Consider the following 19,247-nt stretch of genomic DNA (forward strand, 5'->3'; position numbering starts at 1 on the left):
AACAGCCTATATTTTCACAATTTACTTTGCTGCATACTTTGTGACTTTAAATATCTGCTGAGGTTCTCTCACCAAAGACTACTTGCCCCAAACTTGGATCTTGGCATCCAGGAATTTATTTATTTTGCACCAATACTCTCACAGCCACATCCCCTCACAGCCACTCCTCCTTCTACAATTATACAATAATCTTATAACTATGCAATAATAATTATAATTGCAATGTATCCCTAATTATAATTATGCAATAGTTATAATTAGGGATACATTGCAATGATCAGTGGAGATCTCCATGTGTTGCCTTTCAGCTAGATGTATTATTTTCCATGTACATACATAGGCAAATAATTTGGACTGCTCCAATATCTTATTTTGGGGTGGCTTAAGCTGTGTTTTTGCCAAAGAATTGATGCTTTTGAATTCTGGTGCTGGAGGAGACTCTTGAGAGTCCCATGGACTGCAAGAAGATCAAACCTATCCATTCTGAAGGAAATCAGCCCTGAGTGCTCACTGGAAGGACAGATCCTGAAGCTGAGGCTCCAATACTTTGGCCACCTCATGAGAAGACTCCCTGGAAAAGACCCTGATGTTGGGAAAGATGGAGGGCACAAGGAGAAGGGGATGACAGAGGACGGGATGGTTGGACAGTGTTCTTGAAGCTACCAGCATGAGTTTGACCAAACTGTGGGAGGCAGTGGAAGACAGGAGTGCCTGGCGTGCTCTGGTCCATGGGGTCATGAAGAGTCGGACACGACTAAACGACAACAAAGCTGTGTTTTCCTTGAAGAATTTAAAATTCCAGCCTGAACATAGGTATTGCGGTTACCGGGGGGGTGGGGTGGCTGCAGTTAAAAATGGATCATTTCACAAAAGCATCAAATGGAATTTCTTGCACTTGCCCCGGTATGCATTTATTACATTCACCGGGAAGACAACTTTGGCATCGTTAAGCCACTTTGAGTAGACAAAAATGCTTAAAAATAAGCACAAAGCCCCTTCTCTTTTGAAGCTGTGCTGCTATGAATAAAAGATTAATAGGGATACGGTACCCAATTCTGAAGGCATTTGTCAAAATGATGTGATAACACTCTTGAAGTACCTCCTACAACTCCTCTTCCAACTGTGAAAAAGGCAAATGGCACTTAATTCCTTGCTTTAAGGGATAAATTCAACATGGGTAAGAATAAGGAACTAGGGGAGAAGGAACTAGGCCCCATCTGCACTCTGCATTTAATCTGCTGGTTAGCCTGCACTTTCTACTGCATGAAATGATAAAACGATGGCAATAGTAGATGACATTTTAAGTTCCACCAGGAATTTGGGAATAAGTCAGGAGACAGCGGGCCACTCCTGCTTAGGCATTCATGGTGGTTTTCTGCTCCTGCTGATACTGGGGTGCTTATACATGATTATTCCAATACCTTTTGCACCTGCAAATGTTTTGTGGCAGACGTACTTGCTTTGTTCCCCATCCTGTGTCTTCCTGCTGAAATCCTGTAGCATTTTATACAAGTGATGCTTCGGTTTAATTTGTTTATTGCCCTTATTTTGTCATGCAGCGGGACCCCTCCAAATAGCAGTAATGCAATTAACATGGGAGAAGTATTGCAGAACTAATAGAGCAGAATGATTTGTCAACAGCCCAGTGTAAATCCACCGCTATTGCACTATTATTGCATCCATGTCATGTTGCAAAAATGAACAGCAGCGTGAAAAGCCTTTGTACACGTGCCTTGGTGAATATACATTTTAAAAACATTTGGATTTAACAGTTTTCTGTAAGTTGTTCTGTAAACATGTAAGGCAGTCTGGAGATATAGCAAATCAGGATCAGCTCTGATCTAGGTGTGCAACTCATCACAGAATAATGACAACACATTATAGCAATGGACAGAACGATTTGGTTCAAACCAAGGATACCTTAAGCAAGCAGTTCTCTTCCCCCAGCTAGGAATTAATGCAAGATTTAAGAGTTGTGATGGCGAGCAGCTTTAGAACATTGTTTCTCCAGCTGTTTTTGGACTACAACTCCCATCATCCCTAGCTAGCAGGAACAGTGGTCGGGAATGATGGAAGTTGTAGTCCAAAAACAGCTGGAGAGGGACCCAAGTTTGAGAAACACTGATTTGGAGTAAGAACACATCATCAAGGAAAGCTTGGCTGTTACTTTTATTTAAAGTGTTTGTAAGGGAAAAAAAATCACAGAAGAAACTGGGTTGGGTGGCTTATTTTATTGAAAACCAATGACCAAGTTCGTTGCTATATACCAATTCTTCCAATTCATAAAAGCATCCAGTCCTTTCCTAGATACAAAACCATTTTCCATCCCCACCGGTGAGCCTTTTTTTGGAAAGGACCCAGGCGGGGTAGGGGAAGCGGAGGAGAAAAAGCAAGCAAGCTGCAGTGTAGTTTAGAGAGGTATGTGGTTCTCTCTAAACTAAGATCAACCCAGAAGGTTCTCTCTGGCTCCACGTAGTTCCAGCTCATGTAACAAGGGCAGGAAAGCATTTTCAGGCTGAGGGCCACATTCCGTAGTGGGCAACCTTTGGTGGGCCACGTTCTGGGAGCGGGCAGGGCCAGAGGCAAACGCTGAATGTGAATTTTACCTACATAAAATAGGCTAACTTCTACACACACACACACACACACACACACACACACCATTCACCATCCAGGCAAGCGAGAGGCATTATTTGGACACATTCCAGTCAGGCAAAAACCACTCAACAAGTGTGTGAGGTAAGGTCAGTTATGGGTGTGGCCAGGACAGAGGGGGCACATGGGCTGCGTTTAGCCCCTTGGCCTGGATGCTCACTAGTGGGGAAGCAGCCATTTTGTTTATTGGGTGTTCAAAATGGAGTCACTCTCGCTTTCTCAAACCAGGTTTTTATTGGAAAAAGTGGGGTGGGGGTGGATATAAAAGTGGAGAAAACAAGGCTGAAAATCTAAAACCATGCAGTTAAAAAAAATAAATCACGGAAGCTTTGAAGGAAGAGGAGGATGGGGGATATTTTCCAGAAAAGTACAACAGCAACGTTAAAAATAAAGACGAGTGATAAAAATTATACAACACCTGCAATTCAAAAAACCTGCCACACGACACTTGCAGGGCTAACCCATGACAAAAGTGCAGCAGTTTGCCTTAGGAAGAGATGAAAGGAGGGGGAATTCAGGAGAAAAATGGAAAGTGATTCATCATCTTTTTTAAAAAATAAAACATTAAAAATGCTGAAGGCATGGGTTTTTCGGGACAGACAAAAGAACAACTTGATCAAACGACACCTATTTAATTTAAGGAGGTTGCTAAAGCAATAGCCTCTGGGCTTTGGTGGCTACAAGAAGGGAGGTTGGGCAAAGTAATAGGAGCCATGATGGCAATATACCACCTCCACTTTCAGTGGCGGCACGGCTACTGAAGCCCAGGTGTGGAAAGACAACACAGCCAGTGACGGCATTGTGTTGCCAGCGTGAAAGCAGGTGGCACCACCTCTCCTCACCCATTCCATATACCAGGCGTGGGGAACCTTTGCTGAAATACAACTTCCATCAGCCCCGGCGAGGCCACTGATCCCAGGAGTTGTGGGTCAGCAACAACTGGAAGGCCAAAAGTAACTCCACGCCCATCACATGCAGAAGCTACAGTTCTCAGGAGCTGTTTAGCAGCCAATCCATCTTCCCCAAGGGACTCTGCGAGTTGAATGGGGTTCTCCCAACAGCTCTCAGCAGTTTCTGGCATTGTTTAAAGTAGGAGGAGGCTACTTCAAATGTACAGAGCAAATGGGGTCAAACTTCAGCACCGGTGATGGAACTGCTTCCTCAACTGCCCCCAAAATCAGCTTGCTAGCTTAGGAGGCATGCAGGTACCACTCTGTAGCTGCTCCCAGCCCCTCGGCAGATGTAATCTGAGGCAGACACTTCACTCTGCCAAATGGCAGGACCGGCCCTAACAGGAGTCAAGAGCCCTTAGCTCCCCACTTGCAGGTTTCCCAGAGGGATGTGGTTGGTCAATGATGGAGCTTTGGCCTGATCCTGCTTGCATTCCTACGGTTCCAGAACCCTGGACCTTATTCCACAGAATTACAAAAGTAGTTAAGGCAGAGAACTTTGAGGAACATTATTGGGGTTGGGGGTAGGAGGGAGAGCAAAGGATGGAAACCTAATTTCTCCAGAGGAGGTGGCCACTTTTGAAGACCCAAGGCATGCTTTTAAGAATCCAGGGATGCTTCTTAAAAAGGACCCGTTAAAAATTAGGTGGCTTGTTTTTTCCCCTTTGAACCACAACGCTTCGCCAACACTCCCTAAGGCTGGTTGGTCTAAGTAAAATTGCTGGTTGTTTTGCCAAACCTATTCCCACCTGGGCATAATGCTGAGTTTTCAAAATATAATTTATATGTACAAATATATAAGAAAGAAGGAAGATAATAATGGATATGACTTGCACGTGTGTTTAGGAGAGGGGAGAGAGACGTAATCCACAGAAACCAAGTGGGGCTACATAATATCACAGGTAAACGCTTCCCTTTTGTCGGTTGTGGGCAGGGCATTAGAGTACAACTTAGCAACAAGTGTCAACTGTGTTGGTAAGCACCTTTTCCGAGAGGATGAGACAGATGAACAAAAGGAGGCGGTCCCTAGCTCAGCGGTAGAGAACCTGGCTTTCGCATGCAGAAGGTCCCAGGTTCAAATCCCAGCATTTCCAGGTAGAAATGGAAATGGGCACTGCCTGAGAAATCCCAGACAGGGACTGCCATTTAGCACACCCAACACTGGACAACCTGACTCACAACTTCCCCATGTGCAGGCATTAGCTGGCATGACAGAAAAAGCAAGTCTGCTTGTCCCCGTGGTGGGGAAACCGACATGGATGCTTCTACCCGGCAATGTGTCGCAGATGAAAAAGTGTCTGTGGATTTTTTAAAAAGACTACAACTCCCATCGTCACCGACTGGCTGGGTGGTACTGAAGCTGGTTTGTGTATGTGAACTTTGGGGAGGGGGGAGACAGCAGAGGAACTGTCAATATGCCCCACCCCAATACATATAGACACCCCACATTCAACTGCTCTTTTCATTAAAAAGGAAGAAAGAAAGATCTGGGGATTTGTTAGATAAATCTGGACGTTAGATTCTTCCCTCCACTACGTTAAATATGGCTATGAACTGCCTGCCTGTCCCTGGGACTCTTTCTATAGCAGGGGTGGGAAACACGTGGTGTTCAAAGCGTTGCTCGACTAGCAATCCCATCAACCCCAGCAGAGAGCATGGTCAACAGGTGAGGGATGATGGGTATGGCAGTCCGACAGCAGGATGCACCTGTGGTCTTAGGTCAGCAGAGAGATGGCTGCTCAACTCAATCACTGCTTCCAGAGCAATTTTGGAGAGGGGGACTCTCTGCTTGTGCTTAAAGAGGGGTTTGTGTATGTGTGTGTCTACTGATTTTGCCACACAACTGTGACTGGACAGAGCATTTAAAAGAAACTGATAATATATTACAGTTAGCTGTGGAAAACTGAAGGAGACGTCTGTCTAGATCTAAGAAAAACGGCTGTTAGCATTAAATGAGTAAATGTTTGGGGGCGATAACAAAACTAAGAGTCGTGTTAAAAACAGAATTATAGGTGAGAGTCCTTCCCAGACTTCCACAGTGGAGAACATTTAAATAACTCTTCCATTCTGCTCTAAGAGCTAGTTTTCGACATACAGGGAGTAACTGGGGTGTGGGTTCAGTTCATAGATATCAGATCATAGAGTTGGAAGGGACCACGAGAGGCATCTAGTCCAACCTCTTGCAATGCAGGAATCTTTTGCCCAACGTGAGGCTCAAATCCACGACCCTGAGATTAAGAGCCTCGTGATCTACTGAGGTTTTTTTTTATTCTTATTTTAATGCGATCTGCCGCTTGCAAGATGACGGGACACCACCCAAAAAGCAACCAGCCCCGCAGCTCTGCTGGTTAACCTGCGACAGGTGACACTTCTGTGGCTGCTGTGGTTTTGTATGCAGTTTTAGATGGGCTCAGATCTCTCCAAGTACACATGCTCATAGACACACACACACACACACACACACACGTACACACACACAGCTGCATTTCAAAAAGGCGCCTGGTTTTAAAAGTAACACAACGTGCTTTTCTCAAAACCCACCCGAGGGGGAGTTGTCTTGAGCACCCTTCAACCCTTAAGCAGATTGTGCGTGGCTACAGTTGGGATCGAAGACTTCTACATGTCACAAACATGTCATTCATAGAGGCCTCTTGTTAAATAATAATAATAAAATCGCTCTCTAAGTCCAGCATGATGCTGAGAAATAGGGTGGGAGGGAAGAGAAAAATTATTTGGGGTGGGATGGGGAGGAAGCAGCGAAGACATTCATTCTCTTTTGTGCAAACCACAGTTGGTGCTATAAAAATCCTTATTCCGTTCTCTCTCCCCGCCAGGAGAAGGCAGGGCTGGTTCTTTTGTTCCGATGGCGAGGTTCCGTGGGACTTTTAGGAGTCGTCTCCGAGGATTTCTGTGACGAAGGAGACCATATCAGTCTCGCGGGTGTCGTGCATAGTGAAGAACGGGTGGGCCTGTTGGGAAAGGAGAATGGTATCAGTTTGGAACAGGGAGAGAAAAGAGGTCTCATCTTGCACAAGGAGCAAAGGAAGAGGTAGTCATAGAATCGTGGACTTGGAAGGCAGCCCCCAAAGGGGATCTGGTCCAGCCCCCTGCAATGCAGGAAACACAACTAAAGAGTCCCTGATAAGATGGCCGTCCAAACTCTGTGTAAAATCCTCCAATGAAGGGCAGTCATTTCTTGGATAGCTCAGTAGGTAGAGCATGAGACTCTTAATCTCAGGGTCACGGATTTGAGGTCCACGTTGGGCAAAAGATTCCTGCATTGCAGTGGGTTGGACCTACGGGATCGCCTCTCCTGGTATGCCCCGCGGAGGACCTTAAGGTCCACAAATGACAACATTTTGGAGGTCCCAGGTCGCAAGGTGGTTAGATTGGTCTCAAATAGGGCCCAGGGCCTTTTCAGTACTGGCCCCGACTTGGGGGAACGCTCTGTCACAAGAGACTAGGGCCTGTGGGACTTGACATCTTTCCGCAGGGCCTGCAAGACAGAGCTGTTCTGCCTGGCCTTTGGTTTGGACTCAGTCTGACCCTTATGTTTTTCTCCCCTTATGGTTTTTGATCTATGGGCTACTTTTAAAATGAGGCTGCTTTTAAATTGCATTTTGAACCTGTATTTTAAATTGGTCACCCCCCCCCCCCCATTATGTTTTTACTCTTAGCCGCTTTGAGCCCGGCTCTGGCCAGGAGGGCAGGGTATAAATAAAATGCATTATTATTAATGACTCGTGGTCCCTTCCAATTCTACAATTCTATTAATTCCTTGCTGGCACCACATAAGCCTTAACCAAATTTGGAGAAGGAAGGAGAGACACTCACCATGAGTTCCACATAACTCAATCGTTCGGCAGGATTCTTCCTCAAACTGAGAGAACGAAAAACAAGGAAAGAAAATTTTTGAGAGTTAAGAGGTCGGCTGTACAAAACATTAAGAACTTTAAAGGAACGCTGGATAGGTATTATGTTGCTATGAAGGAAGTAAACATAAAATATAACTTTTTCATAGTACAGTGGTGCCTCGCAAGACGAAATTAATCCGTTCCGCGAGAGTCTTCGTCTAGCGGTTTTTTCGTCTTGCGAAGCAACCCTATTAGCGGCTTAACGGATTAGCGCTATTAGCGGTTTAACGGCTATTAAAGGCTTAAAGGCTTAGCGGATTAGCTGCTAAAAGGCTATTAAAGGCTATTAAAGGCTTAGCAATTAGATAAAGGGGGCGAAAAGCGAAAAAAAAATCTCAAGACTTGCAAGATATTTTCATCTTGCGAAGCAAGCCCATAGGGAAATTCGTCCTGCGAAGCAACTCAAAAACGGAAAACCCTTTCGTCTAGCGGGTTTTCCGTCTTGCGAGGCATTCGTCTTGCGGGGCACCACTGTAATGAAGCCATTTGTGTGGCATTTTAATATAGCCCTGAATACTCATCAGGTTGTTTTATGCAAACAGAGTTTTAGTTTTGTGATATATGGTTATGTGTAATATATGTTTTGGTGATTAAATGCATCCTACCGAGACCCAGAAGAAACTCAAGTGCTGTGTGAAGCTTTCATTTCTCCCAATCTATATTATTACTGCATAACATTAACAAAGGTTATGTTTGAAAAAGGAAAAACAACAATAGTTTGCATCATATTTTACTAATCCATGCATTGTTGTTTTTTTAAAAAAAGGGGGTGGGGGCAGGTCCCAGTATTCTGCTCTTGTTGTAGGCAGCTTTTATGTTGCCTTTTAATTACACATTATAACTTCAACTTGCATACATTTCAGCTGCCCAAATTCATCAAGGACAGTCCCTATTTCCTCTCACCTGTTCCTACAAAATTGCTTTCGCTGCTTTTGCCTTCTGCAGAGCTGCAAGAGGGCAAATTTCTGGGTTTGCCATACTGAAGGGTATCAGCTCGCTATCAAAATTATCAAACTGAAGTCTCTAAAAGTCCTTGAATAAGTCACGGTGCCAGATTTTACCCGGCAGAGATCAAGCTTGTAAAGCTTTGTATGATCAGCAAATGTCCAAATCTGAACTCTGCTGAACAGTGTTTCCAGATAGCAACTACTGTTTCGTTCAGTTCTTCATCAGTTTGATAATTTTGATGTTTTGCATTATTCCATAAAGTTTTCTATACTGTAAATGTTTCTGGCCATTGTGTTGTTTTTGATTTTGCTGAGTCACATTTTGCAACACAGGGGTTGTTTGTTTACTTATTGCTACCAAGTGACTACAGGGGTAAATCTGGGCTGGGAGTGGGGAGAGTTGGCAGGTGCACCTTGTTCCCAAGGCACAGGTTTGCCCATGAATCATCCACATGAACCCAGAGATGCTTCTCCCAGGAATTTCACATGCTGGTGAAGTTCACTGCAAGCTGCTAATAACAGACGGTGGGAAAATGAGGTTCCTCTTCCTACAAATCACTCCAACAGCAAAGCTCAGGTGGTGAAGAAGCTGTATTGCACACGTCCCTAAAACCACCAACAGCCAAGGGGGTCCTAGACCAGATTAAAATGCCCAAGAGTAAAACCTACTTCAATAAAACCAACTTGGAGATGATGCCAGGGACGTTCTGCATGCAAAGTTGGGGGTGTTTTGAAGCACTGTGCTTCAGGGAAATGGATCACCTCCGGTGCAGTGCATTCTGGGAGACAAGATGGCGGCCTGGATGGAAAGGGCACCTACCACTGGGCTGTGAAGTCCACAAAGTTCTGTGAGAAATGCTCCGCAGGCAGCTGAGGCGAGGGCTCTTCCACCACTTGCTTCAGCTGCTGGAAAGGGGTGCCCCAGGATTCGTACGGGAATCGGAGAATGGCCATTTCAATCTGAGAGGGAGAGACCAGAACAGAACATAAACAGAGAGCCCTTCCTGGTCAAATGGAACTTCTACCTGGTCCAGTGTTTCTGCTTGCTGCAGTAGCCAACCAGAAAGCCTGAAGGAAACAGTTTCATCGTCCTATGTCCCTGACATTTCTTGTTTGGAGGTATCCTGCCTTGGAACAAGGAGGCTCCATTAGCCCAGTAGCCACTGATGAAACTCTCCCTGTGATTATTTTTTTTTAATCCTCTTTTAAAGCTAAGTACACCAATACACAGGGACGCGGGTGGTGCTGTGGGTTAAACTACAGACGCTAGGACTTGCCAATCAGAAGGTCAGCGGTTTGAATCCTCGCGACGGGGTGAGCTCCCGTTGCTCGGTCCCTGCTCCTGCCAACCTAGCGGTTCGAAAGCACCTCAAAGTGCAAGTAGATAAATAGGTACCACTCCAGTGGGAAGGTAAACGGCGTTTCCGCGCGCTGCTCTGGTTTGCCAGAAGTGGCTTAGTCATGCTGGCCACATGACCCAGAAGCTGTACGCCGGCTCCCTCAGCCAATAAAGCGAGATGAGCGCCGCAACCCCAGAGTTGGCCACGACGGGACCTAATGGTCAGGGGTCCCTTTACCTTTACACCAATACACACCCCTGCATCTGGTAGCAGGGAGTCCCATATGTCTATTCTAGATTGGGGCAAGCCCCACAACAAGATAACAATATCTCATGCAATATATTTCATAGATCCCCAACATTGTTCACGTGTTTCCTGACTGCAGAATTCTTAAACCCACAAGATTACTGATCCCTTTACACACAGACACACTTCTGCGTAGATTTCTTACCAAGGTGATGCCCAGGCTCCAGACGTCCGATTTCACATTGTACCCCTGCTGGTTCAGCTCAGGGTTTATTCTCTCTGGCTGCAAAGGAAAGGTATTGAAAAGGTTTGGCACAGTCTGGTGGTTGAGCTACGGAAAGCTGGATTCAAGTCCCTGCCTAGCCACGAAAGCTCACCTTGAGCCAGGCCACCCCTTCTCTCAGCCGCAAACTACCCTGCACGGCTGTTTTAAGGATAGAAAGGGGAGGCGAAGAACCATTTCCCCAAGTTCCTTGCAGGTAGGGTAAGATATAAATATACTGTTTGCACCTGCAGAAATCTTCAGGGCAGACAGACTGCACATTATGTACAGTACTACCTCAGGTTACGAACAGTCCTGCTTACAACTGCTTCGGGTTACAAACTCCACAAACCCGGAAGCAGGTGTCCCGGGTTGCGAACTTTGCCCCGGGATACAAACGCAATCCGCTTCCGGGGTCGCAGGAGGCCTATCAAGGGGAATGCGCGCCTCAGGTTAAGAACGGACTTCCGGAACGAATGAAGTTAGTAACCCGAGGTACCACTGTAACTTCCTGCTGAAATCCTGTGGGGGGTTTTTAATACTGCAGATATCCAGATACGTTTTGCTTTGCCCTACAAGAGCACAAGAGTTATCCTCCAGACGGCAATCGTGCCCATTCACATCGGGGGAAGCATCACAGAAGAAGAAGAAGAAGAAGAAGAAGAAGAAGAAGAAGAAGAAGAAGAAGAAGAAGAAGAGTTTGGATTTGATATCCCGCCTTTCACTCCCTTTAAGGAGTCTCAAAGCGGCTAACATTCTCCTTTCCCTTCCTCCCCCACAACAAACACTCTGTGAGGTGAGTGGGGCTGAGAAACTTCAAAGAACAACTAACAACTAACAAAGTGGAATGACGTGTGGACAAACACTACAGTGGGACCTCGGGTTAAGAACTTCATTCGTTCTGGAGGTCCATTCTTAACCTGAAACTGTTCTTAACCTGAGTTACCATTTTAGCTAATGGGGCCTCCCGCCACCACCGCGCGATTTCTGTTCTCATCCTGAAGTAAAGTTCTTAACCTGAGGTACTATTTCTGGGTTAGTGGAGTCTGTAACCTGAAGCGTCTGTAACCTGAGGTACCACTGTATACCCTCCCACCCATTTACCCCAAAGACAGCCTGGAAAGGGTCCTCAGCCAAGTGACACTCATTCTGTTGAAGTGACCAAGGAAGAATTGGGTTCTTTGTGTGCTCTTTGAACATCATGGGGCATTTATTCTGGCACTGTTAAATGTACTTTTGGATGGGAAGTTCAAAGAAGTCCCCTATTATCAAGGTAAATGTTTCTGTGAATCCTGAAAGGCAGACTAATAATAATTATTACTACAATTATAATTATAATAATTTTTATGCCACCCATCAGACTGGGTTGCCCCAGCTACTCTGGGCAGCTCCCAACGAATTATAAATCACAGTAGAACTTGACAACTCATGCACTTAAGCACCACTTCTCTTCCTGGGATATACATAAGATTTGTACTTGAACTCACTTTATGGAAAATCCCAGGGTGATCAAATGCATTTTATGATTTTTGGGGGGTCCTTTCAGATACGAACGCATCCATCTCTTCCTTCCAGAGCAGCTAAATATTGTGCACGTGAAACTCGCCAGAATTCATTTGAGCTAACTTATAATTTTGTTTTCCATGCCTGCCATTCTATAGCATGAAACTGCTGTTAGTAATTTTATCGGACTGGTTTCCCATTATTGATACAATTTATATTACCACCCTTTATCCAAAGATCCCAGGGCCTGGTATTATTGTATAATAATGATAACAATATAATATTGCTTCAATATTTTAATGTTGTATTTTAATTTTGTTTTTAAGTTGTATTCATTCAACTTATTTTTATTATTGCTTGTTAGCTACCCTGAGCCCGGCCTTGGCTGGGGAGGGCGGGGTATAAATAAAATATTATTATTATTATTATTATTATTATTATTATTAACAGCTCAGGATCGCAATACCTCAAGGACCTCATATGAACCCACCTGGACCCTGCAGTCATCACCTGCGGCCCTTCTTTGTGTGTCTACCCTGCAAGAGGTCCGTAGAGCAGCAACATGAGAGCGGGGCCTTTTCTGTGGTGGCTCCCAACTTGTGGGATGTTCTTCCTAAGGAGGCTTGTCTGGTGCCTTCATTTAAATGCCAGACAAAAGCATTCCTCTTCTCCCAGGCCTTTGGGCTAATCAAACAATCTATAGCCTCTTATACTGGGGAGTGGTTATTGTTTATGTTTGTTACCAGGTCATGTATTTTTGTGTTTTTATATTGTACACCACCCTGTGATCCTCGGATATAGGAAACAAATGAACCAACAAATAAATAATTGTTCATGTTTCTTCCTGAAGGCTGATCACAAAAACCTGATTGATTGAACAGAGGAGGGCGAGGAGACAAGAGAAGGGTGGTGTGCCCCAAACAATTGATCAAAAACTCACCGCCATATAAGGTTTACAACCAGCATCCAGGGTCTTTGCCACAGAATCTACCAAGTATCCACTGATCCCGAAGTCACACATTTTGACATGTCCCTGTTTATTGATAAGGACGTTGGACGGCTTCACGTCTGTTAAGAGCAAGAGATCGGTTAACACTCCTTTCTCTGGATCAGCTAAGGAGACTTCCCTCCGTAAAATTTTTTAATGAAAATTATTTAAAGGCACATTTGTGCACTGTTTTAGTCATATGTTTGAAGAGCACGCAGCTGGAACTGTGAAGGCTTTCCGCTGCCATGCCCATAACTCTGTTTGTGCAACCCGTACAGCACATAGGCGACAATTATTCACACCAATTAATATTCTTGTTCAAAAACAATTTTTCACCATTTATCAAATTTGTGAGAATAAGACAACTACTTGCAAAGTGCCATGAAAAATTATAAGCTATCTAGAATAAAGTGAACTTGCAGTATCAGATTTTAATAAGTTCTTACAACTTCTTGACTCCCCCCCCCCCCTAATTTTTTAGGTATGTTCAAGAAGGTAGGTAAGTTCAACGATGTTCCCGGTAGCTGTGAAGTGCAGGTGGAAGACAGGGTACCAGCGTTCTATCCCCGTTTCGCCCTAGCAGTCCATAAAGTTGAAGAGCTGCTATTTTGCCCCCGACAGGGCCAATTTATTGGGGTTGGCCGATAGCCCACTCCCTGAGCACAGTTTTCTGGGCTTCCTCAGTAGTCTCGAGCCATTAATGTGACTATTAGTGCTAAATGTAGTTATAGAAACAATTTCTTGGCTTAAGCATAAAGAACTGAATGGCTTAGCTTATGCTGTACAGGTTGCACAATCATTATTAACGGCACAGGTTGTATTTCTTCAGCATGTCCACAACTCTAGCTGTGTGCAGAACGTAAGAGTCTTAGTCAATGCCAAACCAAACCACAACACTTTTCAGGTTCCTAGACCTCATGATTGTGTCTGTGGAAGGAACACAAAAACCTGGGCTGGGCTCCCACGCTGTGCGCAGCTTCCTCCCCAAGGGCCTTTAAATTAGGGGGGCTACAAACACAGCTGAAATGTTCTGTACTGAGCTCCCATCCTGTTGCATTGCATCAAGTTCCCAAGACTTTCCACATGTTAACATGCAAATCAAAATTATGTATGTGGAGTAACCGTCCCCTTGAAGGACCAGGTACGCAGCCTGGGAGTCATTTTGGACTCACAGCTGTCCATGGAGGCGAAGGTCGCTTCTGTGTCCAGGGCAGCTGTCTATCAGCTCCATCTGGTATGCAGGCTGAGACCCTACCTGCCCGCGGACTGTCTTGCCAGAGTGGTGCATGCTCTGGTTATCTCCCGCTTAGACTACTGCAATATGCTCCACGTGGGGCCACCTTTGAAGGTGACCCGGAAACTACAACTAATCCAGAATGCGGCAGCTAGACTGGTGACTGAGAGTGACTGCCGAGACCATATAACACCTGTCCTGAAAGACCTACACTGGCTCCCAGTACGTTTCTGAGCTCAATTCACAGCGTTGGTGCTGGCCTTTAAAGCCCTGAACCTGAAGTCCAGTCCCATCGTTCAGCCTGGACACTGAGGTCCAACTCCAAGGGCCTTCTGGTGGTTCCCTCACCGCGAGACGTGAAGCTACAGGAAAGGCAGAGGGCCTTCTCGGTAGTGGCGCCCACCTTGTGGAACGCATCAGATGTCAAGGAAATAAGCAACTATCTGACTTTTAGAAGACATCTGAAGGCAGCCCTGTTTAGATAAGTTTTTAATGTCTGGTGTTTTATCTTTTTTTATTGCTATTATCATTAATTCTGTTGGGAGCCACCCAGAGTAGCTGGGGAAACCCAGCCAGATGGGTGGGGTATAAATAATAAATTATTATTATATGCAAGATACAGATGCAAACATGACAAGGTGTGTCCAGTCAGGCAGAATGGAAACAAACTTTAGCGGCTCTGGAATGATTAATGGTGAAGCCACCTTCTATCAGCTCAGACTGTTCTCTGCCTCTATCTAGCTCAGTACTCCATACTGACTGGCAACAGCTTGGTAGGGTTCTGGGCAGGCCATTTTTCTATATTGTCTGCAACCAGAATCGTTCCAACAGGAGATGCTGGAGGCTGACCTTAGGATCTTCCACATCCCAAGAGGTGCTTTGCCTATGAGCTCTAAACCCCCCGCTCAGCCCTCGTAATGCACAAACTCCAATGCCTACCTCTGTGAATCACAGACAGCTTGCTATGCAAATGCTCCAAGGCTCGGACAATCTGGAGAAAGACAAAGAGAGAGAGGGAGGTGTAATTCTAGCTGCAGACCAGCTTTGGCCAACCAGGTGACCAGCCTTGCCTGCAGCAACCCAGCAGTAAAGCCTCTCCTCCTAACAGAGGGGAGGAGTTGCGAGCGGGAGTCGGTTCCCGCGTCAGCAGGGGGGCGTATTCAGCCCCCTGCATCAGCTTATCTGACTGCCGTGCCACGCCTATGGGCCAGCCAATAGGGCTGGCTTGTGGGCAGGGTTTAGCCGCATTCAAGCAGCCGCGGCAGCTCCATCTTCTCATTCTGTGCCCCTTTGTCATCGGATCACCCGCCCACCCTCCCTTTAGATCATATGGGCATATTTGCTATGGACTCAAGTTGGTTGTCCTGGTTGCCCAGGCGGCCTGGTAGGAATGTTTATCCATCTGGCAAATTGGAACCAGCCTCTTGATTTTTCACTTACCTCGTAGCTAACCGTCACAACTTTTTGGGTATTGGCTGTTAGGCATTGGATTATGTGTTGTGTGTTGGAGGGCAGCTGTGGCCATCACCTACCCCTCCCCTTGTTGGGTATTCCATTAAAGGAATCCGGCGGTCGTGGATCCTGTCCAATGCCCTGCTGGTGGCTACGGCCATGGCACGACCCCCGGTGACATCAGGGGGAGCTTCAGTTGTACAGTGGTACCTCGGGTTAAGTACTTAATTCGTTCCGGAGGTCCGTTCTTAACCTGAAACTGTTCTTAACCTGAAGCACCACTTTAGCTAATGGGGCCTCCCACTGCCACTGCACCACCGCTGCACGATTTCTGTTCTCATCCTGAAGCGAAGTTCTTAACCCGAGGTATTATTTCTGGGTTAGCGGAGTCTGTAACCTGAAGCACATGTAACCTGAAGCGTATGTAACCCAAGGTACCACTGTATTTGCATCAGCAAGCTCCTCCCACTGGTTGTTAACCTTCGGGTGACTCCCCGCTGAGCGGGGTGGAGTCATGTATAGACTGTTTGATCCAATGCCTAAAGCCAATAGCACTCACATGCTGTAACCAATAATGCTGTGGCCTTCTTTAGCCCATTAACCTTAAATTCATGTGTCCCTGTGTCTTATTTATCTCTAAGCGGGTGGCGGATCCTCAATTCTCAAATCACGCTAAGCAAGCTAGAGTTAACTCTATTAGCAAAAAACACAATCTGCAAAGGAGTATCAGGCCTAATGAACACAGCAACTCATCTCCAATAAGTCTTGCCCCCATGAGACTGAAGGTCCCCCATCTCCCCACAGCTGCCTAAGTCCCCTCTTCTCCACATAATCAGAGACTGCGCCTGCGGGCCGCCTATGTCTCCTCTGCCCATTTCATGCCTCTTCTGGTTCTGGGAGGCAAGCAGGGAAGGGAGTTTGTTGCAGCAGGAGGGGGAGATACACATGCCTCTTCACCAGCCTGAAATAAGCAGCTTAGGGAGACAGTCCTCGATATAGAAGTTTAATTAATAAAAAGGGTTTTGCATGACCCCACCCTGATTTTAAAAAGAAGCTGGGGTCTCTCCATCTGTGTTGGCTGCTGCATTCTGCGCTTAGCAATCAAGCAGACTGCCCTCCCTGGCTCACTTGCTATGGGTGGATGGGTCCCACAGCAACCTTCCCCAAAGAAAGAAGGTGTCACTCACAGACACGGTTATTTTCCCAAGTATGTCTTCGGGGATCGTCTTCTTCTTTTCCAGGACCCTCTTATAAAATTTATCCAGAGACGTATCCATTAGCTCCATGCAGATCCACACATCACCCTGAAAAGAAGGGAGTGAGAGAAGGAGGAGAAGGGGGAGAGAGATGAATTGGTTGGCCATCAGAGGACTGAACCTTTAGCAGGTCCTGCCCTGTGGAACTCCCTGCCAATGGACATGCCTTTGGAACTTGATTTTTCAAAAATGCACTTTATTGAGAACGCTATTTGTTTAACCAATGTTATTATACTTAAGTGTTACATTTTTGTGCTGTTTACCTCCTTTAAATAAATGCGTAAGACATCTGGGGGGCACCAGGTTGGCTTCCCCCTGCTTTTCAGCAAATGCTTCAGAAGTTGTGCTCACTGTCTGAGGTGGCCGGCAAAAACAAAGAGGCTCTGGCCTTCCCACTGCTCACCTACCTCTCTGAAAAGGGCTCCGTAGAACGTGACAGTGTAAAAGCAGTCCACGGTCCTCATGGAAATGTCCAAGTCCATCACTAGCCTCTTCTGTTCCTGAGAGTTCACAGTGGCTCGGATTCTCTGCAGAGAGTGGGAAAAGAAAAAGAAAATAACCATACTGTCAAGGCTTCGGGAAAACTATTCCTCGCCCGGTTGTTTTAGGGGTTGTTTTTAAAAGTCTGGACAGATTAATCCATTTTGCATTACTTTCTATGGGAAAGTGCACCTTGCTTTTGGAACAATTTGGTTTTGGAACGGACTTCCGGAACGGATTAAGTTTGAGAACCAAGTTACCACTGTACAGTGGTACCTCGGGTTAAGTACTTAATTCGTTCCGGAGGTCCGTTCTTAACATGAAACTGTTCTTAACCTGAAGCACCACTTTAGCTAATGGGGCCTCCTGCTGCCGCCGCACCACCGGAGCATGATTTCTGTTCTTATCCTGAAGCAAAGTTCTTAACCTGAAGCACTATTTCTGGGTTAGCAGAGTCTGTAACCTGAAGCTTATGTAACCTGAAGCGTATGTAACCCGAGGTACCACTGTATTATAAAAGATGCAGGAGGAAATGACCCACAAAGGGGAGGAGGGACGTCCAGGAGATTCTTTGGAATCTTGTTTTTATGATGTATGTTGGATATGTGATTGTAAAACTTTAATTTGAAAAACCAAATAAATAAATTTTTATATAATACTGCGGCTCTTACCTTCACAGCCATGGTGGTGTCGCTCTGTGCGTGATACACTTTCTCCACTACGCCGTAAGCTCCTCTTCCCAACTCCGAAATGCTCACTAAGTCGTCGGCCTCTACTTCGAAATTCTGTTGACCGGGAGAGAGAGAGAGAAAGACGCACAAAAAAATTGACAAAATAATACGTTTAGCGTAGGATTGAGCCAATATTCATATTGCTAACATCAGCCGGCGACCTTCTTTATCTCTTTCACAAACAAAATTTGTTGTTAGAGAAGTTAAACCTTGATGTGATTTGCCTCAGAGAAACACACATAGCGAGGAAACGTAAAAGAATATTGAAGAACAAAAGGGCTTTGGGAAAGGACTTTGTAACCTCAGGTGTAACAAAAAAGGAAGGAGCTGTAATCCATATAAAACCGGACCTAAAACAATTTTAAAAAGATGAACAAGGAAGAATTCTTGATAATCCAGGAAACATCACAGGAAGAAAAAATGTTGTTAATCGGTGTGCATGCGCCAAACAAGTAAAAAAAAAAAAAACAAACAGAACAACATCAGCATCAACATACCTTCTCACCAACAGTAATGAAAGTCCTGGAATCCAAGTTTCTTGGAGGTCTGCAAGGAAAGACAAAGGCTCTATTTAAAAGTCCAATCCAGTATCCACCACCTGGTGTCGATTTTCTGAAATTTTGCAATTTGGCTGCTGGTGAGTATCAAACGGGTACTCTCAGTAAAGTCACTAGGGCTCCAGCAAAACTGAGGGGCACATAAATGGGGAGGAGAATCTAAAGCAGAAGTGGGCAACTGTGCCCCTAACAAAGGTGATGTTGGACACCAACTCCCATCAGCCCCAAGCCAGCATGCACAATGATCAGGGCTTTATGAGAGATATATAGTCCAGCAGAGCCACAGACTCCACTCTCCTTATGTAGACAAACAATGAGCTGGAGAGTTCCAGCTTTGTTGTTTTTATTTATTTATTCAATTTATAAACCACCCTTTATCAAAAACATCCCAGGGCGGCATAAAACACTAAAAACACATTAAAGGTAAAGGGACCCCTGACCACTAGGTCCAGTCGTGGCCGACTCTGGGGTTGTGGCGCTCATCTCGCTTTATTGGCCGAGGGAGCCAGCGTACAGCTTCCGGGTCATGTGGCCCGCATGACTAAGCCGCTTCTGGCGAACCAGAGCAGCACACGGAAACGCCGTTTACCTTCCCACCAGAGTGGTACCTATTTATCTACTTGCACTTTGACGTGCTTTCGAACTGCTAGGTTGGCAGGAGCAGGGACCGAGCAATGGGAGCTCACCCTGTCACAGGGATTCGAACCGCTGGCCTTCTGATCAGCAAGTCCT

General features: G+C 45.6%; 1 protein-coding gene across 3 annotated transcripts in view; it reads right to left on the reverse strand.

Moving 5' to 3' along the window:
• Nucleotides 1-2,216: 2,216 nt before the first annotated feature.
• Nucleotides 2,217-19,247, reverse strand: part of MAP2K3 (mitogen-activated protein kinase kinase 3) — a 65,835-nt gene continuing 48,804 nt past the window's right edge. For all 3 annotated transcript variants that reach the window (XM_080981218.1, XM_080981219.1, XM_080981217.1), the window contains exons 4-13: nt 18,456-18,504; nt 17,899-18,012; nt 17,155-17,274; nt 16,679-16,795; nt 14,979-15,030; nt 12,758-12,885; nt 10,258-10,335; nt 9,287-9,426; nt 7,440-7,485; nt 2,217-6,574 (exon numbers count right to left, since the gene is read on the reverse strand). In XM_080981218.1, coding sequence (XP_080837344.1) covers nt 6,491-6,574; nt 7,440-7,485; nt 9,287-9,426; nt 10,258-10,335; nt 12,758-12,885; nt 14,979-15,030; nt 16,679-16,795; nt 17,155-17,274; nt 17,899-18,012; nt 18,456-18,504 — 928 coding nt within the window. In that variant the 3' untranslated portion in view covers nt 2,217-6,490. The remainder of the gene's footprint in view (nt 6,575-7,439; nt 7,486-9,286; nt 9,427-10,257; nt 10,336-12,757; nt 12,886-14,978; nt 15,031-16,678; nt 16,796-17,154; nt 17,275-17,898; nt 18,013-18,455; nt 18,505-19,247) is intronic.

The sequence above is a fragment of the Podarcis pityusensis genome (genome assembly GCF_964106645.2).
Source record: "Podarcis pityusensis genome assembly, chromosome: 14".
NCBI lineage: Eukaryota > Metazoa > Chordata > Lepidosauria > Squamata > Lacertidae > Podarcis > Podarcis pityusensis.